This window comes from Syngnathus leptorhynchus, chromosome 14, assembly GCF_054491065.1.
Source record: "Syngnathus leptorhynchus isolate UIUO chromosome 14, UIUO_Slep, whole genome shotgun sequence".
NCBI classification, from domain to species: Eukaryota; Metazoa; Chordata; class Actinopteri; order Syngnathiformes; family Syngnathidae; genus Syngnathus; species Syngnathus leptorhynchus.
Genome location: NC_141208.1, coordinates 9,508,254 through 9,532,625, shown reverse-complemented (window position 1 = coordinate 9,532,625; position 24,372 = coordinate 9,508,254). Strand labels below are relative to the sequence as shown.

General features: G+C 44.4%; 1 protein-coding gene across 1 annotated transcript; it reads right to left on the bottom strand.

Moving 5' to 3' along the window:
• epb41l3b (erythrocyte membrane protein band 4.1-like 3b) lies at positions 1–23,197 on the bottom strand. The gene is made up of 25 exons (XM_085929711.1): positions 23,002–23,197; positions 18,447–18,625; positions 16,288–16,431; positions 14,278–14,382; positions 14,156–14,198; positions 13,941–14,016; positions 13,633–13,851; positions 13,014–13,101; positions 11,635–11,787; positions 11,462–11,559; positions 11,135–11,310; positions 10,865–11,052; positions 9,974–10,561; positions 8,696–8,749; positions 6,822–6,887; positions 6,034–6,225; positions 5,685–5,741; positions 4,867–5,358; positions 3,968–4,009; positions 3,612–3,680; positions 3,385–3,468; positions 3,194–3,292; positions 3,014–3,094; positions 2,647–2,762; positions 1–771 (listed from the first exon to the last, which is right to left on the bottom strand). The coding sequence occupies exons 2-24, from the start codon at positions 18,612–18,614 to the stop codon at positions 2,652–2,654; spliced, it is 3,393 nt and encodes a 1,130-aa protein (XP_085785837.1). The 5' UTR covers positions 18,615–18,625; positions 23,002–23,197; the 3' UTR covers positions 1–771; positions 2,647–2,651.
• Between the last annotated feature and the right edge of the window lie 1,175 nt (positions 23,198–24,372).

Sequence of the window (24,372 nt, the reverse complement as noted above, 5' to 3'; positions counted from 1 at the left end):
TTTTTATTGTGATGTGTCAACGTTTTATTAACTGGAGAAGCAAACTGCAATTCAAAACAGACACACATCTGTCACTTTTCCCAAACATCGGGAGTTAAACGTACTTGGCGATGGCGATGGAGACGGGTGGTGCTACGAGGGGCTAGCGTACAGTGGACACATTCAAAGCCTGAACAGGCACATTCAAATGATTTCCTTGGCGTCTTGCTGATGAAAAGCCTCATCATAGCGTCGATGCAAACACACACAAAAAAAAACCCACTGATATGATTGTTAAAAAATGAAGTTCAAGTAAAAATGACAACAAACAAATCAACAATGAGAGATGAACGAACATGGCCAAGTGTTTGTATTAAGTGGCAAATTTGATGTGAAATCCATCTATAGGAAGGTTAAAGAGTGCATGAGCTAAACGTCTATGCAACTTGTTTGGAGTGGTGGCTTTTCATAAATAAAAACAAAAAGCTGGCTACAACGATTACTTTCATAAAAATGCTTTTAGAACATAAGGCAGTGAAAGCAACTTGCTTTAATTATTACTTCTACTTTTTTTTTTTTTTTAATCGTACAGTTTTTTCCGGGATAATCTTGCTTGGAAGTGTGATGATGATAAAAATAATGCCATATTGCATCCTTCGCTGCATGCGTTCCTTTATTAACTTCCGCAGGTTGGATGGTTGCGACTAGCGGCCAAGCTGGAGTATGAGGAAGGGAGAGGAAGGGTTTCAGGTCCGCCGTCGACAGTGGAATTCTGGCATGTTGCAGTTACTCCTGGAATAGCAGGGAAGAAAAACAACACAGGTCAGTGCGTGAATGTCAGCACCCCCCCACTGAGAGGTCCCAAATGGTGCCAATAATGTTGAGAATCTTCCCCTTTGCACTAAGTGTGCGCAAAATGGCCGCAACAGAGACAAAGGTGACATGACATTCAGCAACAGGATTGTTAGATGACGCCAGATGCCGGAACGTCCTTACAGCTCTTGATGCGGCAATTTTGCAGGGTCTCCGCATGAAAGCGGCTACAGATATTTCGTTCCATCAACACCAGGTTGGAACCAGCCCGGTTGGGCACAAAATGGTCACAATAAAGCAGAACCTCCAAAGTCAAACGCCATTAAGGTCGCACCATTAGGAACTTTTAATTTGTTATACAATCTGTTATTGTGTTTAGGTTTGGACAGTGCTTTCTGCTTATTTTGTGCCAAATTAGAAAATGAAATGTGTGAGGCACATTCAAGTTAGATCAACCCTTAACATCCAATTTTCCCATTGAGTGGATTTGTTTCAGTGTCTTTAATCGACCTTAAGACGTTCCACCATACGAGGTTCTAGCAGTGTTAGTTTTGCAGGTATGTCATGTATGGATATAAAAAAAAAAAGTAAAAGCAGATCTAATTGGCATAGATAGCACAGGTGTCTGGGGCGAGGCTGGCAATGCTGGCATCAAACAAATTTTACATTTAAGAGAGCAAAAGCCGAGGCAAGTGTTCGCATTTGTTAAAAAACAAGATGAAAAAATAAATCTCAATGTGAGGATTGAATTTCAAGCTGACAACTTTGGTCATTGTGTGGTCGCCCCAGCACTGCGTGTGCATCAATACTCTGCAAGGGAAACATTCATTATTTGGTTAGCAGTTCTACTTAGAAGTACATTTAGACTAATACACTGAGCAGCCAAGACAAAAGGCAAACATTCCCAAGTGTTGAGTCACACAAGCACAAGCACCCACACGCACGTACACGGGCTCATCCCAAACCTGCAACAATTTGGGGATTGTTGCTGTGATCAAGGAGAAGGGGTCAAAAAGAACCCAAATTGGGTCAAACAGGGATTGACCCAACTTTTTAGGTTATTCTTTAAAAGTCACATGAATGCGTTGGCTGCGTTCGCCAATCAGCCCCACAGTGTCTTATTTTTTTTTCTTTCACAAAGGAAAAATGAAAGCCAAGTTGGTTCAGCCATCTTATGTCAACTGCATTCACATGCACATTCAGACGCAAGAGTGTTTGTAAATAAGGACAATTGGGGGGGCTCCCCAAAAGTAAATAGTTAAAGGCGCTAAATTTGATGTTTGAGTTTTGTTGCACATGAGTTTCTGAGCCAGCTTTCCGCCAACTGAGGCACACCCATGTACGCTTCAGATCAGATTTCGCTGAATGTTGGCATGTTTGCACGAGCCAGTCGAGCAGGTATTTTATCGCTCAAGAGACTGCTGGTGCTGAAGCCACACAGTCTATGTCAATAGATCCGTATTTTATCAGGTCATATGTACAAAAACAGTCATTTGGACTAGTTGCCTAAATTGTTAATCAAGTAGGTTTGTGGTGTGTAGGGTTTGAATAATGTCCAACAGGGGGAGCATTTCCACCACAAGATTGCATGAGCATGACAGCGACATTAGTGGAAAAGAATAGGAGGGCTTGTCGTTACAAGTTGAGAGTGTGATATTCCCTGTGTGCGTGCGCTCAGGCTGACCTTATTCTACCCCGGCTGACCTTATTCTACCCCGCCACGACAACAAAATGCATTAGCATAGAAGTATATTAAAAAAAAAGAGATAAGAGAAGAGGGCCACCGTTGGATGATTGGGAGGTTGGAAGCAGGCATGCCAGAAGCGGGGAGCAGGACTGGACTGGCTGGCTTACCTGGGTCAGTCCTCCCCCTCCTCTGGCGTGATCTCTGTTTCTTTATGTACCACTACTTTGGTCACTGACATGTCAGGATGCTGCTCTTTGGCCTCCTTTATGGCCTGAGCCAGAGCCTACATGTGCACAGGTGCAGCGCCAGAAGGGGGTCACCAAGACGGGAGGCAGAGAATGGGGGGGGGGGGGGGATAGGAAGTCACTGTTATCCAGATTTTCAAATCATAAGCAAACAAAATTCCATTCATTTTGAGGCTGCATGCTTTGCCCCTTTGATTGTAAGTGGCTCAGTTGGGCACCTGAGAAGGATCAAAGACGTTTTAATTCAAAATCCAAATCCAAGAAAAATGAGCGCTTCAAAGTAAAATACCTCATCGTGGTCGATTTCGGAGTCTCCTGTGATGACAATCCTTTTCTCGATTCTCGTCTCTGAAATGCCTCCTTTCACAGTCTAACAGATTAGAAAGAACAAAAAAATAGTTTTACAAAAAGCCCATTCACAGAGGTGAGTCAGTTTGTTCCATCACGTGTGTCAACGATGAACTCTGACCTTGGTGATGTGTGTGGTGGTGGTGGTGCTGGAGGTTTCCGAGGTGATGGTCTGGGCGCTCAGCAACACGCCGGAGTCTGTGTCGCCGTTCATGTCGTTCTGTTGACAAAGTGCGGGACAGATTTAGAGACTCGACCCGAGCCACGTTTGAAGGCGGCATTTGATGACACAAGTTTGCTATTGGCACGCACCGCAGCAGACTCGTACGTGATGGTCTTGGTCTCTGTATGAACCACGGGCATCTCTTTGGCGCAGACCGCGTCCACTTCCGTACGCTGCGGACAATAAAGAAAACATTACCATCCGAAGTGGCGCCGACTTTCTAATGCTGCATTCATCTTAGTCTGGATTTACACTGTCGGTATTTCATTCAGATTTAGCTAAATTGTATTTAGCTGCCTTTGGTGTGGATACTCACTGTATGGTTTTGCGGCGCTGCCTCCATCTCCATGGCAACAGGTTTCTTCTGCTCCAGGTCAACTGATGCCTGTGAATGAAATTGATTGAAATGATTGCGTCACAAAGGAAATTAGTGACACATTAGCAACATATTGAAATATGTATGAATACATTTTTAAGTCAAGTTGTATTTTATAGAAATAATTTTTTTTTAGAAAAAAAAGATACAAATTGAGAAAAAAATAATTGTATCATCATTTCTATTTCTATCACGCATCACCTGTGTGGGAGATGAGAGACATTTGCACTACAACACCTTGGGGAAAACAAACTTCAACAAAGTCAGCTTGTGACTGACCAGCGAAGTGTGGTCACCTTTTCGGAAGTCACAGAAGGAGAAATCCATCCGAGAGTGGACTGGAAAGGACAAAACCGAGGATTCGAGGAAAGGAAAAGACAGACAGGACAGTGAGACGGGATATCAGAACAAAAGGGGAGTGAGAGAAAGAAAGAAAAGAGGGGAAATATCTGGTGGATTGTATGGAATACCGGAACTAAGCTTTGGTTGCTCTGTTGTCGCTTAGTAGGTAGAGCCATACAATGTTTTCAGGGGGAGGGGGACTTGGATGAGGTGGGAGGGAGGGAGAAAAGCCGCAGCGGTTGCTGCTGGTCAGGTGGCGCCATTGAGTAATTCAGAGTAAAATGTTGCAGCACAGCAAAAGCGTGTCTCACTCGAGTGCCCAGCCGTTTCTTTTCCTTTATCCATTGTGAGAGTAGCTGCTAAGTAATGCAAATCAAGGTGGTTTAGCTTTCAAACTAAAAAAAAGTATAATTATGATGAAAAAAATCCCAATCTATGTGGGAAAAGTTGCAATATACCAGAAGTATTTTTAGATTTTAATTTCACCATAGGAAAATAAAAACTTTTGATTTCCTAGAATAAAAATTATTTAATGAAAACTTTTCTTTTGTCTTAAATTATGACATAAGGAAATGCAGCGTGGCAAAAGTGTTCCCCACCAACTTGTTTTCCTTATCAGCTTTGGGAGCAGTTGGTAAGCAAGGCAAATGTTTTTAGCCATTAACCCAAAATAAACACGAGAGATCTAAAAACAAGCAAAAGAAAGCAGCGGGAGCGCCGTGAAGGTAAACTGTGGCTGTTAAGTGACAGCATAGCGAGTTAGCCATGCACAGCACTGGATGACACTCTTATTGTTAGGCCACTGTCGAGGAGGGGAGCGGGGTTAATGAGGGAATACTTTTTATACAGTTACCACTGCTAAGGGTGCGGCCTCTGAGAGCGTAATCTGAGCCACGTCGGGCTTTGACTGCTCAAAGGTCTTGGGCATCTCCTCCGTCATCACTCTGAAGACCTCAGACTCCTCGGCTCTCGCCACCTCCAACACCCACGAGGCCATGGCTTTCTTGGGCGAGCCTTTGACCGGAGACGCGTCCTCCACCAGCGCCTCCATCTTACTCATGAGGAGCTTTCCCACATCGTCTTTCCCTTCCGCTTCCACCTCGGCATCCTTCAAGATGATGAGCATGCCTCTTTTGTCGGTGATGGCTTGGGACACTTCCTCTCTGACGGAACCCGGGCTCAGCCTAGCCACTGACTTCTCGGACAACTGGTCCTGGGATTCGGGGGTTTTCTCCTCCGCCGCAAAAACGTCATCGTCCATAGTGGCCGACGGGCTAATCCCCTGCGGGGGCGCTCCGTCAGCTAGGGTACTATCCGCAGTGCATTTCAGCAGATATTCTGCCGCCTGGGGAGACACTTATTGGAAATGGTATTCGCAAGATAAACAAGACTTTTAAAGACCCACTTGGATCAAATTTCATCAAGGATCAAGGATCAGAGTACATTTACTTTTGCCTGATTTAAAGCCTCTCTCTCTCCTACCATGTTGAGTTTTTGTTACCCAGCATGTGGCGACGCTACAGAGTTCACAAGAAAATAAAGCAAGGAACAAAGCCAAAGAGAAGGAAGGACAGTGGCAGCTATGCAGAAACACAATGCAAAAGTACACACATGTGCAAACAGAATCATGAAAAAAAAAAACAAAAAAAAAACATGGGGGGAAAACCTCACCTCGGTCACTTTAGGTTCTGCCTTTGTCTCATCTACGGCGGGCTTCTCATCTTCTTCCTGCAGAGGGAAGAAAAAAAGTGAGACAAAATAAACACAGCTTAAAAATTCATCTGGTGCCAGTGATCAGGAAGTACTCCAGAAATAATGTCACAGTGACCACAAGAAGAAATCTATGCCAACCATGGAGAAATAATGTGATCAAGCTGCTAATGGCAAAAGACTCGTTGTATATAATGTGCAGCACTCAAATTCTTTCCCATCATATTTTCATGTGCACCCACATAAAATATAATGCTCCAGTCTTACTTGATACTTTAAAAACACACGTCATTAATCAACCCTTGCTTACATCCTGCTGTTCCTGTTCCAGAGGTTCTATCATTGGCGGCTCGTCAGATCTGGGCGAGCGCGCCGGGGACGAGGAGAGCCTCCGCTCCCATTCAGTGAGGCCTGGGACGCCGGTGTCCGTCTCCAGGAAGGAACGCTTCAGCTCGCTGATGTTGGTCTGGTGCTTGACCATCTCAGCGGGGGGCTCTGTGTCCTATAGCGAGTGGCCAGGTGACCATGGTAAGAGGGTTGAAGGCTGGGACGCTTTGCCATGCTTCAAGTATGCAAAGTCATCTTGCGAATGTAAAACATGAACAAAAATAGGGATGGAAATATAGCCCTCCCCAAAATTAAAAAGGGATTTAAAATGGAACTTATTGTTTACATGCTTTGTAGGCGTCTCATGAGATGCAGTCAAGCCTCTGAGGTCGAATATAATTAGTAGCAACTGTCATACAAGTCTTAAAGAAAAAAGTCAACCATCTACTCAATTTGGGGCATTTCAACCTCTGACCTTTTAATGAGGGGGGAAAAAAAAATCACAACTGATTTCAAAATCGCACGACTTTATCTTAGAGCTTTTGATGTTGCATGAGTTCAAACTACCTTATGCAATTATTAAGACATGCGGTGAGTTACAAAGCACCATCACAAAACTCCCAAATCCTGTTAGTCCTTTTTAAGACAGGTTGAAGTTTCATCTCTGAATGCTCAGAGAAGCAACTCGAGCTGCTTGAGGAAACCCGACACACTGCCCACAACAATGCTCTATATCAGTACTGTTAGGATTATTTCGATTTTCTTACCAACCTCCAGTATCAGATTACTGTGCTTGACAAAAACATTTTCCCCTTTTACTCGCCGTATGACACTACGCTGAAGGGGAGAAACGAACAGGGGCGGGTTCAGATTCTGAGAGCTTCAACAAACCAATCAAGGATGGAAAAACCCGGCTTCCATTTTACGAACAAGACGCGTCAACTAGGCTGACTGGGATGGAAGAAGACAAAATGGTGGTAGGGAAAAAAATAAATAAATCAGGCTTGGACATTGGCAGCAGGCAGTGAAGCGTTACGCGACGTACCTGAGTGGGCATCTCAGAGTCGTCGTCCACATCCGACTGACAGCGAGTGAAGAAATAGTGACACGAGTAAAAAGGAGGTGAAGTGGTGGTGACAGGAAGGGGGGGGGGGATGAAAGGCCAGCGGAGAAATGTGGCAAGTGGAAATAGGTAGTACGAAGGGTGGTAGATAAAGAGGAAGGTCAGTCACGCTTTACGTAGAAGAAAAACAAAAAAAAGTGCCAACTGCCAAGGTACCTTGTGTAATGAAGTCATCAGGCCACACCGAAGAAGAAAAAAGTTTCTGATTCTGACTAGTTCTCATCAAGTTTTTTTTTTTTTTTGTAAGATGGATACCATGTTGTTGTTGTAGTGGCAAAACTGATAAGTAAAATGTACTGCATTTTTATCTTTTTATCTTTTTAGTGTGGCCCTTTGCACTCATACTCAGTATAATAAAGGTTTCAAGTGCACAAATTTACATCAATGTAAAGTACCGTATTTTTCGGACTACAAGTCGCTCCGGAGTATAAGCCGCACCAGCCATAAAATGCACAATAAAGTGGCAAAAACATATATAAGTCGCACCGGAGAATAAGTCGCACTTTGGGGCAAATTTATTTGTCAAAATCCAACACCAAGCACAGACATGAACCAGCAACAACAGGCTAAACGATACGGTGTGCTAACGTGACATATACACAAACGAGGAGCTGAGAACAGGCCTGAGTAACATTCAGAGTTATTCAAATAAGTATTCCATAAATAACACATTTATCAAACCATCTGTGTCACTCCAATTCATTAAATCCATCGATCGTCCTATATGTAAACAATGCCGCGTATGCACCTCAATTGCGCCGCGCTGCTGACGTCTGACTCGTAAGTTGCATTTCTAATTATTCCACAGACCTATATAACGATATATAAAGTATATTTCAATCATTTAACAACAATATTATCAAACCATCTGTGTCACTCCTAATCAATAAATCCATCGATCAAATTCCTCGTCCTTTATGTTAACAACACCGCGCGCGCGCTGCACAGATCTAGTATATAACTATATTGTAGAATGAACAAAGTACCAGGAAAGACGTGCGTTTGGTAAACGGCTCTATTTAACAAAACAAGAGTTCAACGAGCCAACAACTACTGAACTGTAACAATAAAAACATATACAAGTTGCTACACGAAATAAAATATATCAAATAACTATAACGTAAACAAGTTTTTCAAACCTTGTGTCACTCCAAATCATTAAACCCTTCAAACGTGGGGCCCTTCGTCATCTTCGTCATCCCGTGATCGAATCCTTTGTCCTTATGTAAACAACTGCCGCGCTGCTGACGTCACTTGCAGTTCAAATGACAGTAATTCCTTGCTACATCGCGGTTCGTTTATCGCGGTTTCACCACATCGCGGATTTTTGAATTTTGAAAATTTGTGAAAAATTTCACATATAAGTCGCTCCTGAGTATAAGTCGGCCCCCCACCCAAACTATGAAAAAAAACTGCGACTTATAGTCCGATATTTACGGTAAATAAAACGCGACATTACATCTCAGTACATGGCATAGTCATGCTTTAAAAAGGCACCGTGTCTCGCCCACCACGTACAAACCTCCGTAGCAGTAATATCCCCGTCGAAGGCAAAGTCAGTTTGTTCGCTGTCTGTCTGCTTTGGCAAAGCCGCGGAAAGCATTCCGAGGGGCAAAAAGAAGGAATACAAACAGGGCAACACCCCAACATTGTAAAAAAGCAGTGAAACAATACACGATTTCAGCCTGGAGATAACGACAGATGGAAACAAAATGGAAATGTACGGCTTGATTTTTTGAGTCGAGACGAACGCTCCAGAGAAGGTTCGCAAAACAACAGAGAAAGAAAATGAAAAGAAGAGCAAATTACAACTGCACAAATAGCAAGCAAAACAGACTCAGAGGAAGCTGAAACCTTCAGTCAGTCCACTTTGCTGGCTGAATTTAGAAGGCTCTCCTCCCCATGCACATTTGACACATCTCTGCATTACATCACACAGATCATGTGATATCCAAGGCCTTTGCTCATATCTTGGCACTGCCTACTTACACTGGAAGGGGATTAGCATTTCAATGCGGAGCAATGCAGAGAGTTGAGAATCATGGAAGCGTTCTCATGCGGTCTGGACTGAAAGGAGTCATGGATAAAAGAATAATGACACCGAGACGGGTTAGGCACAAAGCTGTGTGTTTAAATGGGATTCAGCCAGGGATTAGTAAGTAAACACTCAAAGGGGATATATTATGGGCGAAAAAGTGACTTTTTCATTGTGGCATACAAATCGTTGAGTCTCTGGAGTGCCTGCTCATCCAAGTATGAAATTATATAATCCGATATTTTAGACACGAGGGTTCAAGACAAAAGGCGACCCGATTGAAGTTTTAGCACAGATTGGCATGCTAGCGGATACAAGTTCCATCGTAAATGGAGGACTTTTGCTAGATTTTCTTTTCTTCAGTTTAACTGCTATCTTTCCCCAAATAGTGGCCACTTGCTTCCGTGTCACCATGATTTGTCAAGACTACATTTAGCAATACTAAAAAAAAACTGTGTGCGACAATTCTTGATTATTTTGACAATCAGATATTAAATTACAACTCTTTAAATACTTTTTTTTCCAAATGTGAAAACGCATAATATGTCTCCTTTAGAGAGAGTGTCTACTATTTCTCTCATCAAGCCAATCAAATGTGAAACAATGACTTCTCTGGGTGATGATGATGATGATGAGTGAGTGAGTGTGAGGTTCTGAAAGTAGGACAGACACTGGGACAAGACAAGTCTCCAGGTCGGCTCTGGACTGGCGAAACAGCAGAGTGCCTTACGGGACGGGCGTTAAAGGGGTTCAACTCTTACACACCTCCTCTTCCTCTGAACTGTCATAGTCATGGTAGCCCTGGGCTATGCAGGCGGTCAGCGAGGCTGCCTTGGGCTCCAGGTAGCAGAGGCACAGCGCCAGGGGGAAGGAGAGGGTGAGGGCGTAGGGCACGGAGAAGGAGGTGGACAGCAGAAAGAAGAAGATGAAGAGGAAGCAAGGGATGAGCGACGGCGACTTGATGGGCACAAAGTTCTGAGCGCACTTGGGCAGGAAGCGCATCTCCGACAGGTCGGGGAAGCTGAGGTAGCCGTCCTCGTCCAGTACGGCCGACAGGTCGGGCAGGTGCAGGGAGAAGGAGAAGAGCGTGCCGCCGCGCGCACCGCCGCTTTGCTCCAGCCGCCGCTTGCGGGCCGACAGCAGCAGTGCTCGCTCTGCCAGCAGGGCTGCTTGGCGATCCGAGCGGGCCTGCTGACGGCGGCGGCCGGCGCCGTCCTTGACCGGGCTCACAGAGGAGGCCCGTTTGCGCGCGTTTTCCCTGCGCCGCCGCCGCACTTTTGTCGATGACACGGGGGATGAAGGAAGTGAGAGCTCAGAGCCAAGGGCGCTGGCGGTGAAGGCACAGGGGGAGCGCTAATGAAGGGACGGGATGCGTGCGTGTGCAAAGTGTATGAATGCCGATGGGGAAAGGACGCCAATACGCATGGGCACGCATGAGAAAAAGTGTGGGGTTAAAAGGAAGGACAGGAGGGAAAAGCAAATTAGTCAAGCACAAAGAAGATGAAAAGCAAAGTCTAAACTAGAAGCAAGTGATTTTTTTTCATCAGCCATAACGAAATTCAAAAACTAAAACGGATTTCAAAGTTGTTGAATATAAAACGAGCACAGTCTCCAAAAAGATATTTGTCTCCGGGCACCTGCTTAGCGGTCGTTTACCTTAGCTTCTTGTCTAAGCGGCATTGGGGTGCCGGCGTCGGCGGTCGTGTCCGGATGGGCGTCATCCCGCTCTGCTTTCTCTTCCTCCGTCTTCTTTTCGGTGGTCACCGTGGTGATAATGTCTCCCCTGGCGTTGGCGGCGCTGTCGCTGTCCCTCATCAGAGTCTCGTGGTTCTCTGTGATGGGCGCTGGAAAACATAGAAAGACCGATGAGATCTGCACGGGAGCCGGCGCTTGTTTCTGGACATTGAACAATGCGAGTGACCTTACCTCCGTCTAAGCTGCGTGACATGTTGTAACGTTTGCTGGCGGAGCGCTCAAAGAAGGGGGCCGGTCGAATGATCTGCGAGCTGGCCCTGCGAGTTTGTGCCTGCGTCCTGCCACTGTAGCGGAACTTGGAGCCGAGGGTGAGGAACTTCTTTGGGGGCGCCTCGGGGGACACAAGCCTGTTAAATGTGACACGTGCATGTTACATGTTAATTGTTTTGTTTTGTTTTACCTCCTATACACAGATAAAATAATTTTGGACACCTGTCCATTAAACATACATTAACCAAAAATGGAAAGCAATCCATGACCTTTTGTTGCAAGTCTCACCTGAAGAAGGTGTGATGTTCAACGCAGACCTTCCACAGCCGCTTGGCAGCACGGTGGTTGGGAAGCTTGAAGCCGATGGTGCTTTCAAACTGCTCAAACTTGAGACGCAAAACTAATGATCAGACGGACTAAACCAAGCACAAAGTTTCTTATTAACAAAATTAGACGTTTACCTCGCCGGGCCGGATTTTGATGTAGAAATTGTTCCTCTTGTAGGAGATCTTGAGGATTTTGGGCCAAGCAAAGCGATTGATACGCAGCCTGTCCCTGTAGATGAGGAGACCACTGGCACACACTCCTAACATGATCTCCACACCCTCTGAGTCCTGGGAACAAACACACCGGAGGATGATCAAGTGACCCCAATAAGGCACCGTTTATAGGACAGCACTGACTGTTATCGGGATGAAGCAGGCAGGTGGCGAGTGGAATCAAGCAAATGATTCTGCTACCTCAAAGTAAGCCTGGAGGGGTGACTTAAGGAAGAATGTGGGTGACATTATGCTCTCAGGTGGAAGCCATTTTGCTAGGGGGAGAGCCCATCCAAAGCGGGAAGTCTTACTGGGATATTGAAAAGTGTGTTCAACCACATGCACATGTGGAACGCGCACACACGCACACACAATAAGCAGCCGCTTACCTCACCCGGCGCACGAGCCAAGCCTTGATAGAGACGCCCTACCAACTTTGCATTCGGTGAAAGAAGAGACAAAACAGGGAGGCCAGTCTGATATGCTGGATAACGTTTTAGCATTTATTAACAGGAGAATGAATACTGGACTGGACTTTGAGCAATGACAGTTGTACTAAGTTCATTTTGTCTTCATTTATAGATTAGTTGACTGGTTCTTTTATCACAGACAAGGTTGTTTTATTTACCACTTTTACCTGTTTTATGACGCTCGCTCGGTTTTATCAAGCCGACGTTATCTACTACCATCATCTGATATCACTACGCGAATGCAATAACTTTTCCAATGTTTGTTCTTGACGGGTGATGACAGACTCACGGCCGATTGACATCTTAAAGATGCCAACTCGGCCTCTGGCAAGCCAAAGGAGACGTGGTGAAATGATGAGTCGGCAGTGCAGCAGCGGCGGTGCAAGTGAGGGATCGCAGTGGCAGCCATGACTGCTAATAATGTGCGTCAAATGGATTTGTTTCAAGTTGCTTTTAATTAAGCATTCACTCAAGACAGATAGACTTTCCTCAAATCAACGACTCCCCTTTCCACCTCATCAGGACAATAAAGGATCAAACTCTAAAGTAAGTTAGGGAGTGAGCCTTGTCACAATTAGCCAATAGCTGTAATTGACCCCCCCCCCCCAAAAAAAGGTTTCCAATTTCCCGTAGATCCGACAAGGTGGCATTCAAGAAGCATTTTTGTTTGGTTTGTTGAATAGAAGCTCCTCCCCTCACTTCAACATAGTTCCTTGGCCCCAATATGCCACAAGCCTTAGGTAAAGCTCACCTTTTCTATCAGACAGGGACTAGGCCAATGTGCACAATGACAAAGCAAGCAGAAGAATAGAATTGAAGCCTTCTCCTCACCTTGGCATGGTGGAGATCCACACCGTACATGGACAGTTTCTTTGCATTTTCCAGGAAATGCATTTCCGCTTCAGCCGGAGTCATCCCCCTAATTGAACGACACCAACAAACAAACAGGAACATTGAAGAAAAGGACTGTGGAAAGCAGAGAACACTGGAGAATTCGATCAATTTCAACAGGAAGCAAACCTAATTCAGTTGCATGGCATAAAATCCAAAACGAATCAATTTCCTCTTGTTGCATTCGTGGATGTTTTCAGCTGAATGTCCACCAAGCAGCTGTGAGCGCATTCCATTTTTAGCAACAATGGCCTTTAGCCTCATACCGACTGCTACTGTGCTGCGTTGCTGCGCCCTCAACCGCATCAAATCACTCACAAATCGTTGTGATGCAGAGAGAATATGACGCTCAGACGCACAACAGATGGCCCCCCCAATCTCCCTTTGTGGAACGTCACAAATTCAATTTCTGGGAACATGTGTGGCCTTCTAGAGCAGTATCACAAAAGATGCTAACAAATACAACATCACTTAAAATGCTCCTCTACGGGGTTAAAAAAACGGTGGAGTCTCTTGGAAGATTATTCATTTAAGGGGGCACTACTTGATTGTCACCTACTTATAAGTCTTGTGGAGCTCCATGACTTTCTCCTCCAGCTCTTTGGTCTGGTTGGGTGCGAAGCGAAGCTCGCTAATGTAGTCGCTGCCCAGCTCATCGGGATCGTAGTCGCCCAGCTCTGACTGCACAGTGTACGAGCCCAGAACGGTGTGGGTAGCGAAGGAACAGGGGAGGCGACCAGAAACCACGTCATCTCGGAGCTGCAGGCACAGGTAGTACCTAAAAGAGTGGGGAGAAAACAATTAGAAAAACTTAAGCTGTCAAAGAAAACCCCCAAAAAAGAAGAAAAAAGAAACAAGCCAACAGACCTTGTGATATCCTCGGTCAGTTGGGAGGGGTCTGGAGGGTAGAACTTCACATTAAAAGCAAAGTTCCAGGGACCAGCTGAGAAGAAGAAAGAAGTTTGGATAGATTTTATCAAGCAGCTTTTAGTTTTGGTCTGCTTCCCCCAGGATAGGAACATGAGCAGTTTTCTTATTTGCAGTGTAGTCATTAGAAAAACATATTTAATCAAAAGACATACTCCTGATCTGCTTTTTCAGGTCCTTAGTAGGATCCAGCCAATTCTGTCAAGAAAAGAAAAAAAAATCATCATCTTTTTGTAAGCAAACCAACACATGGTCTTGACATTAATTGTCACAATACCTTCTGTTTCTCCACATCTCTGTAAGTAATCCCAAAGTAGTCCTTCTCTAACAGATTGAGGTGATCGCAGACTTTGTCAAAGAGAACTTGACCTTTGACCCGCTTCTGTGAGGAGCCAACCAACTTGTAACTGACTGATCAGTTTAATTTTCCAACGCCATCAACCAGGACAATTTATGTGCGTTAAACGAGTCAGGGCTCCATGCGTGTAACCCCTTCCCCCATTTTTGTTTGTTGATATATTATAGTTGTCAGTTGAGCTATTAGCTTAGCAGGACTCGCGCTTGTAACCACATTGAGTGCATAGCTCTCCTGAGAACTGTGCAGCGTTCCTGTGTGATTATGTAAGAGCCACAAGGACAATTGGTAGGAGACTTAATCCCGCCAGGATGTCTCCGAGAGTATTAGCGGAGTCTTGTCAGACTAATGCGGCGTGCTGTTGGTGCTGTGACAGCATCACTCAACACTTTTAACCCTAATTGCATCGGCATGGCCTTCACACACACACTCTCTCACACACTCTCTCTCTCTCTCTCTCTCTCTCTCTCTCTCTCTCTCTCTCTCTCTCTCTCTCTCTCTCTCTCTCTCTCTCTCTCTCTCTCTCTCTCTCTCTCTCTCTCTCTCTCTCTCTCTCTCTCTCTCTCTCTCTCTCTCTCTCTCTCTCTCTCTCTCTCTCTCTCTCTCTCTCTCTCTCTCTCTCTCTCTCTCTCTCTCTCTCTCTCTCTCTCTCTCTCTCTCTCTCTCTCTCTCTCTCTCTCTCTCTCTCTCTCTCTCTCTCTCTCTCTCTCTCTCTCTCTCTCTCTCTCTCTCTCTCTCTCACACACACACACACACACACACACACACACACACACACACACACACACACACACACACACACACACACACACACACACACACACACACACACACACACACACACACACACACACACACACACACACACACACACACACACACACACACACACACACACACACACACACACACACACACACACACACACACACACACACACACACACACACACACACACACACACACACACACACACACACACACACACACACACACACACACACACACACACACACACACACACACACACACACACACACACACACACACACACAACACACACACACACACACACACACACACACACACACACACACACACACACACACACACACACACACACACACACACACACACACACACACACACACACACACACACACACACACACACACACACACACACACACACACACACACACACACACACACACACACACACACACACACACACACACACACACACACACACACACACACACACACACACACACACACACACACACACACACACACACACACACACACACACACACACACACACACACACACACACACACACACACACACACACACACACACACACACACAAGGGCTTTTCAAACTCTAGTTTTATTAATATTTTCCTGGCCACTACAAGAGTTTATCTAATTCTGGAATAATCTTACCGTTATGTTAATAAAGCCATATTATAGAAAAATATCTTCTGTGTGAAATGAAACAAATCTTTGATCTGGCCACTTGTGAAAATGCATTTGGGAACATGCTGTTTTGCACTTCATCCCACTGTTACATAACCAGACTCGGCAATTTGGTGCCAAAAGTGAATTATAATGCTTCATTATTTGTGTTTTTAAAGTAATGATGTCACCAACACATTGCAACAAAAACATTATTGAGAAGAATAAAGTAATAACAATGTCACAAGATGGCAGTAAGTAACTGTGCAGCATTTTTGATGACGGGTTACAATTTCCATCTGCCACTTATGTGGACAACGTAATAAAATGATCAAGGTTACAAGATGGCGGATAATGTCAGTGAATATGTCCTGGTGATGGCAAGCAAGTTTGTAAAGCATTTAACTATGTTTAGGGTAGGTAAGATAAGCTTCTCCCATTCACTTTGTATTGGAGACAAGGCTCTCACTCACCTCCACATTCAGGGTGTAGTCAGAACCGTCCAATAGTGTCACCTTGCATTGCATGATCTTCACCTTCTTCACTCCTTTTAAAGGAGACCTGGACAGACGACTGGTGGATGACTGGCGGGACACTTGGTCTTCCTCTGGCGTATCCTGATGAGCGAAGATCAGATGAACATTAATTACATTACCTTTACAGTACACACACAAAAAAAAATCTAATTTCAACCAAATTAACAAACTATGTGGATAATACTAGATTTTTTTAACGTGCACAAAGGGGGAAAAAAATGTGTGTGAGCATAGTATCCAAATGCGTGTTATTCAAGAAATTACAGTATGCATTTGGCTGGATGAATGAATTAAAAAATATTTGGAGACCACACAGACCATGCGACTTCCCCTTCCCTAACGCTTCATGTAGACATGTAAAACAAAAGCACCAGTTCTGTCACATGTCTGCAAGACAAAAATAGAACCACCGCTTCTCCAAATGAGTTCCTGTCCCTTCTGGATAATCAAACATTATTCACAGACGGTTTCAATTACAGGTAGGGGGTGGTCACAGCGTCTGGCTCGATTACAGAAAACTACCAAACAGTTAGTATAATAAAAAAAACAACAACAACAACAACTTGTTTAAGTTTATGTAAGCGTGACCTTACGATGATTCATATTCAAACCATGAAAAGATCCCATGCGTAATTCTGTCCTGGCAGCAAAAGCCACATTCTAGCTTGGGTCAGTGACTTTGCACGCAAACACATAGCAATTCCACTTTTTTTGCATCACACTGACCAAAAGAATTCAAGCTGTCATCATTCTTGCATTTTGGCTCAACCTTCAGCCAAGTTATGACGCACACAAATACCGTATTTTCCAAACCAAAAGGCGCACCGGATTATAAGGCGCACCTTCAATGAATGGCCCATTTTAAAACTTTGTCCATATATAAGACGCACCGGATTATAAGGCGCACAAAATAGAAGCTATACTGCAACAAACTGCGGTTGACTAGGGTTGCGATATGCATCCACTAGCCAATAACCAATGGGCCCTCTGTAAACAATCGCGTTTCTCAAACTATCCCATAAAATGATCAGAACTGACTAAATTTCAATCTAACACCTTGGTACTGCTTACCTATGTTTCCCTTTCATATCGATCCGATGTTTACTCGAAACATTAACAGAGCAGCCGATTTTGACATGAAATAGCCTCGTGCGTATAGCAGCTATCACTATAGCATTAGCTACCTGCAAACTCCCATGAGCCTCAGCAAAGTGTAAACAATCGCGTTTCTCAAACGAGGGCTTAAGAAAATGATCAGAACTGACTAAGGTTCGATCTAACACCTTGCTACTGCTTACCTATGTTTCCCTTCCGAATCGATCCGTAAATTTACTCGAAACATTAACAGAGCAGCCTATTTTGACATAAAACAGCTATTGAGTTGCACCGAACTATAAGGCGCAGTGTCGACTTTTGAGAAAATTTTAGGTTTTTAGGTGCGCCTTATAGTCCGGAAAATACGGTAAATGGACAGCTGCATCCTCATACCAAACGCCGTTACCAGGAGTGTGCATTTCAGTTTGGCAGAAGATTTGTTTTGGGATTGACGATAAAATAAAAGCTTCAAACCAGCTGAGACGTGAACAAACAAAAAAATGCAGATGATGGCCACACATTTGCAGCTCGTAAAGACTGAATAAATGCTGTAAGAAAGTGCGCAAAGAGGTGGAAATTTTATAGAAGCTTTAATATACATTTTCTTTTTCTTTTTTGATGAGTTGTGCAATACTGTTACAGGATAAAATATTTGAGTACTCCTTAAAAAAAAAACAAATTGATTTGTTCTGTACTCTAATATTTGGGTTGCTAGGTAAAATTGCTTTATGGACGCACGTGGGTGTGTTGGGAATCTGAACAACCATGGAATGTATACCAGGTGGTTTGACGACAAGGAGGCGCCACCAGAGAAGTCCAAACTCTGTTAAAAAGTGAATGCCATGACTAAAAAGTCCAAGTCATCATTTTACCAGTGGAAAGTGAACTCATCCCCACTTTGTCATGTGTTCCTTTGCTGCAGGCTCAGAATGATCTCTTTTCCACACAAAGGCACAATTGTTTTAGGCTGAGCTAGATATGATACAAGTGGACGCGCTGACCTGTTCTTTCCTGGCCGGCGTGCTGTGCCCCACAGCGGCGGGAAGCTGCTCCAGCTGGTTCTGAGGTGATGCGGGTTCAGCAGCTTTCGGGTTCTCCTTGGGAGCCGCTACGCTCTCCTCTTGCTGCTGCTGCTTGGCCTCAGAGTCTGCGCCTGATTCGGTTGTCATGGTAAATTACGCTGGAGCGGAAGAAGAGGAGGGATGAGTCAGCTTAAGGAGTGCGGTGCACAGCTCAGTAAACCTAACAGACATTCACCAGAGTGAGATAAGCAAAAATTTTAATCTAAGACTGTGGAATGAATAGTTGATATAAACAACCCATGTTTAGTACAGTTATGGGTTTGATTTTAATGTATTATTTCTGCCCGTGTTGCCTGTATTGACTAAAGAAATTAGATGAGGACATTTTGTGGATTTCACCGAGCTATCTTGGATTGAATGGGAACTAAGTGAAAGAAAACCAAGGTCACGCTACGTCCTGCAGATTCTAATCTGAGCTAATGAGAGAAAACATACGACGGCGTGTTTTGCAGCTCGACAGATAGTATTTGGTGCTCTGGGGGGGGGGGGCACTTGTCTGAAACTACCCGCAGGCTGTACTTGAGAGACCAGAGGGCATGTGTGCAAGATTTGTGAGTGTCTGCTACTGAGGGGTTGCTAGTGGTGAACGATTACCATTCTGCAGCCGCACTTCTCCTCCCCCCTTTGCCTCTATTTATAGGGCTCTGTTTATCCCGTGGTAGCGAGGATGTCGGGGACACCGCGGTGATCAACAAAGGCAGCACTGTGGTCTGAGGTGTTCCCCCAAAAAATGCTTTGCACCAAAGATTAAACTGAAAGGATAAAGATACTACAAACTAGAACTAAAAGTAGCCCATTACTGCTTTTGATTGCTAACGACACCATCTTATTTTTTTATGCTACAGGCATGAGACCTTCACATTTTAGGCTTCTATCACACGTAACACGATTACAATAAGAATGCGATACCACGCTCTTGTCAATATATGCTACATCAACAAAATCATAGTTCATTGAATAATAAAGAGGCCAAACTCATCTCAATAGTAGCTAGCGACACAGGCCAGGCAGACTTTAATCTCCCAAAACTTCTAGAATATAAACGACAGTCAACACAATGTCAAACAAAACAAATGGATCTGTGGTGTTGAAATGAATGGCGCTGATTTAAAAGCGGATGTAAATTCCACCTCAGGCATTGATAGCAATTCTGAAATTGCTTTTTCGCTGAGTGGAGACAACTTTGGTCACTCCAAACATGCTGATCAGGTTGCTTTCAAACACCCACACTATGTAACTTTGCAAAAAGGCAGTAACGGAATATGATTTACAAGCTTTTGTAGCAGTGAGTGATCGAGTCATGTGATCCAAGAGGAGGCGCGGCTAACCTTTGCCTCCTATAGGCATCTCAGCACGATGAGGAAGAATACATTCAGTCACGCAACAACAAAGCACACAAGTCGTCTTGTGCGTGGACCACCACGGGCATTATGCGTAATAGAAAGATGCATTCACTACCCACGACTCATTTCATGATGGTATAAAAAGAGCAAGGCGATCCAAGTCAATAACGACAAAAGTCACCGGTGTCCAAGCTTGGACAAGGCACTTACAGAAATTGCTTGATTCAACAGCCAAAAGTGTATTGAACTCAAGGCTCAGCCTTTATCGCATTTAGAATTCCAGCATGTTCAGACTCCGTCATCAATGTTATCAACAAATGCTGGAAGTCACACTTTTACGGCAAACGTTCCTCTTATGAGTATGTTTTGTGCCATGAAATAAGCGAAATAAGATTTCCTAATTGAAACTACAATTACAGTGAATGGGGTACATTACATCGATGTCACTGAGCGCCTCAGTGCTGGCTGGATGGCTGGCAATCTCATTCTGAAAGGTTCATTTGAGATCATCACACATATATGCAGAGGATGAGCAGCGGCCATCTGCGCCGGGTGCCATTAGCTGGACTCCAACACAGCTGGGCCGCCCGCACCCCACCCCCTGACCCGCTTACACTTGCGAGCACCCCTGGAGGCATGCTCAATTTACATCACCGGCGTTTTTCTGACACGTCACGCCGGCCATATGGGAAGCCGGCCCCTCCCGACACGGGCTGCTGACAGCTGCCGCGCACAATCCCAGCCGCTGTAACAGGAAACCATGTTGCTGGGTCTGGACGTTTGGATTAAGAGCTTCCAGATCCCTAAAGTGCTTTTAATTGGCCTGAATTGCAAACAGAAGGAGGGCTGCACTATTGATTTGTTTGGTCCAAAACAACCTGTTTTCTCATCTGTAATCATGTGATTAGCACAGGACAAGGTTCATTTACATCTATTTGTTGTCTTTTTACACTGAATTTAAGGTATTCAACTATTCTTGATCTTGAATTGTGACTCAAATTAATGATAATCATTCTCTTAGGAAATATTGGGATTAAAAAAAAAACAAAAAAAACCTGTTGCCATGCTTGACCTTGATCGACTGCAGAAGTACAAAATGACCACAAGGATAACAATTAGGATTAGACATGCGCACTGGCAGGCAAATTTAAAAGTTTGAAGGCATTTTGTTTTTAATTGTACAACCTCGGGAGCATTAACTGATCGCGCTTCTTTTCCAAGCGGACATGTGGAAAACATTCCCGGGCTACGCTTTCACATCTCGCTGCTGAGTGAGATGTGTCGTATCGGCCTTAACCATTCCAGATATCCAAACAAGCTGAGATCTGTTTTCGTCTTCAGGGTCTTCTGCCAGGAGACTCAGTTTGCCTGCTCTCAATCCAAGCGAGAGCCGTATTTCACGTATGGAAAGTACAAGGTCATCCAACAGGCCGTAACCCCCTCCCCCCCCCTTTTTTTTTTGCAAGCACACTTAACAAAATTCCAATAAAATATTTTTGCCAAGTCAGCAAAATGGCTCTTGCAGATGTTTTGTCAACCTTCCGTTGGTCTTATTTTTGTGACACCTAAACTATAAAATGGAAACTACAAGGTGACCCACTATGAACATCCACACAATGCTAGCTAACTTTGGTCACAGCATCACAGCATGTCTCCACCTGCTGATCTGATCTAGATTGTTTCTCCACCAAGGCGGTTTTGTTAGGTCAGCTATGCGACATTATTACCATTGTATGCTTGAAAATCCATCCATCCATTTTCCGAACCGCTTAGTCCCCACGGGGGTCGCGGGCGTGCTGGAGCCTATCCCAGCCGTCATCGGGCAGTAGGCGGGGGACACCCTGAACTGGTTGCCAACCAATCGCAGGGCACACAGAGACGAACAACCATTCGCACTCGCACCTAGGGACAAGTTGGAGTGCTCAATCGGCCTATCAAGCACGTTTTTGGGATGTTTTCCCGGAGAAAACCCACGCAGACACGGGGAGAACATGCAAACTCTACATAGGGAGGGTCGGAGGTGAAATTGAACCGGCACCCTCCTAACTGTGAGGCGGACGTGCTAACCAATGCGCCACAGAGCCGCCTGTATGCTTGAAAATCCCTTGTAAAACCGCTGTGACAATCATCTCTTTACCAGTCCACAGCAGAAAGCATCAACAAAAGTAACGCACACTTAAATCAAAGAGCATTGAAAAGTGGGACCAGTCTTTACAAAGAAAACAAAAACAAAAGCATTCAGTGCTAAATTCAACTGCTTGATGGAAAAACTTGTTTACTGTGCCTTGCGATGATTTCTTAAAATGTAAGAAAAGCCAAAGTATTTCCTGGGGGGAAGATGAGACATGAGTTACACATCATAAAAACAAAAACCCAGAGTGATGGCTCATTTTTCCCAAAACTATCAAAGTCTGACATCCACTCAAAGTCTGAGGTACCACTGTTTGAGGAGTTTATCAGTAATACCAGGCCAAATTTGAGCACATTGCTATTCGTGGAAAGTTGACACAAAATGGGAATAGCTACACAGACATGCAGTTATTAAGCAGATGAATGGACAACAAGGCCCATAATGTTGAACAACAGCACAATGTGCGTCTCAACAGGCAGCCGATGGAGATCAGCAACTGGAAGGATGCGAGGATGCTTCACAAGCAGCCACACCGAGTGAGTGTCACCCTGACCACGCCTACCCGCAGTGCAGATCAAAAACAGCTCCACAATGTGTGCCTTCCTGGCCAACGATAACCTAACAAATTCCAACCCACCTCGCGACTGCTCTGCGCCGAGCCAGAACCGGAGGCGTCATTTTGAATCAAAGTTTGCACTCGAGAGTTGTTTTCGTTTCACTTTTTTCCCCCCTTTTGCCTCGAGGCTGATACATCAAACAAGCTAGCTCACCTTTTAAATTGTAGGCTTGTAGCTTTAGCCACACGCCAACTTTAGCCTCTTGGGCTAATGTTTAAGTAACACAAATGAGTTATTTGAACATAGCTATCCCAATAGAAACATCACTGTTTGTCACCTACGCACGTTCCCAATCCTGAAAGCAGCGCCTCTGACGTGATGATGATCTCCCCTCCTATTTACCGTGACGATACATACAAAGGTGACAAAAGTGTTTTCATTACCAGAACCAAAGACGTTGCTCGCTGGGCTGTTTACGCGGGTTGCATGCGCCGTGCTTGGGCTCGTGTTGCCTGACAGCACCGCCGCTCTACCGCCGTTCGTTCTCCCTCCGCCCTCTGCACTCCGCCGTCCGCGCCGACGAGTGGAGAATTGTGGGAAATCGAGGCGCGTACGCAGACACTGGCGTTGAGTGCGCGTGCGCGCACGTACGGGCCTTTTTTTTTTAATACACGGAATGATACAGCACGGTTACGTCATCAAGTCCCCTTCTACCAACTGTGCGTTGAGTGGATGCACCAAAATGGGAATTTGCATTATTCATGTTGTCATTTTCATACTTAAAAGAATATGTAACATTGGATATCACGTTCCATTATTTAATCCAAACTGTCCTCCAATAATCTACATTAGTTCCTGCAGTATCTGTTGCATTCATTTTTTCTTCAACTTGGTTAATTAAACGTATTTCATCAATTCTTTTATTCATTAATTTCACCTAATAATTAGTAAAGAGATCAGCTGAAAGAAAAAGACTAAGATAATGGATGGATTAATGGATAAACTAATTATATTTATATCATGAATAAAAAGGATGTTAAATTTGATAATACTATTTAGCCACAAGATTATGACTATTATCTAATGCAGGCAAAATATGGCGAGCAGGCTACAAATGACCAACTCTGCTCTTTTAATTTGGTCTTCAGAGTAGTTACCAAGCGTCCCTGTAAAATGTATCACAATTATTTCATAAAATTTGGGATGAGATCTGCACACAATGATAACATACTGCAGTTTTGTGTGTCAGGTGTCATGAAAGGGTTTCACTTCGATTTAACTCCTTTATAAATTTTACACTGGAGGAAATCAAAGCAGCGTGACAAATAATGCAGTGTACACAAACAGCCTACTGCTGGCCGTAACACATGTTCTTTTGCAATTTTTTTAACGAGGTTATCCCCTCTGGGTGTTTTTGTGCCTTTTTACCTCCTGCCTCCCAGAGGAAACCTGACCCAAATAGGTCAAACGTTTGACTTTTATTTCATTTAAGTGTTGACATGCTGCGTGCCAGCACATACCCATGTCAGACACATTATTGCTCAAGTTTAGCAAACAAATCCCGTGAACGGTGACAAAACGTTGGCCGGTGTGCTCTAAATAGGTGATTCCTAAAGTAGCTACAGAGCTAATTGTAGCACGCATCATAAAGCAAACTCGTTAAAATCTGGAGAGAGTGAGGCCTACCTCTGGCTTGACAATGGAGGTAACAAAATATTCCTTTACTCCCTCAAAGCAATAACAAAAGATCTTTTTTCACACTGACATTGTGCACAAGTACTGCAATGTCACTGTCATCAATATAATGCAATGCC

What these genes read in the sequence shown, in the direction of transcription:
- epb41l3b (XM_085929711.1), bottom strand. Translation starts at nt 18,614, where the DNA reads ATGACAACCGAATCAGGCGCAGACTCTGAGGCCAAGCAGCAGCAGCAA. An exon ending in GGGATATTACTGCTACGGAG is followed by an intron (nt 6,888 to 8,695) that starts GTTTGTACGTGG and finishes TCTCCCCTTCAG; the next exon opens with CGTAGTGTCATACGGCGAGT. An exon ending in CTTCTGTGACTTCCGAAAAG is followed by an intron (nt 3,681 to 3,967) that starts GTGACCACACTT and finishes TTTCATTCACAG; the next exon opens with GCATCAGTTGACCTGGAGCA.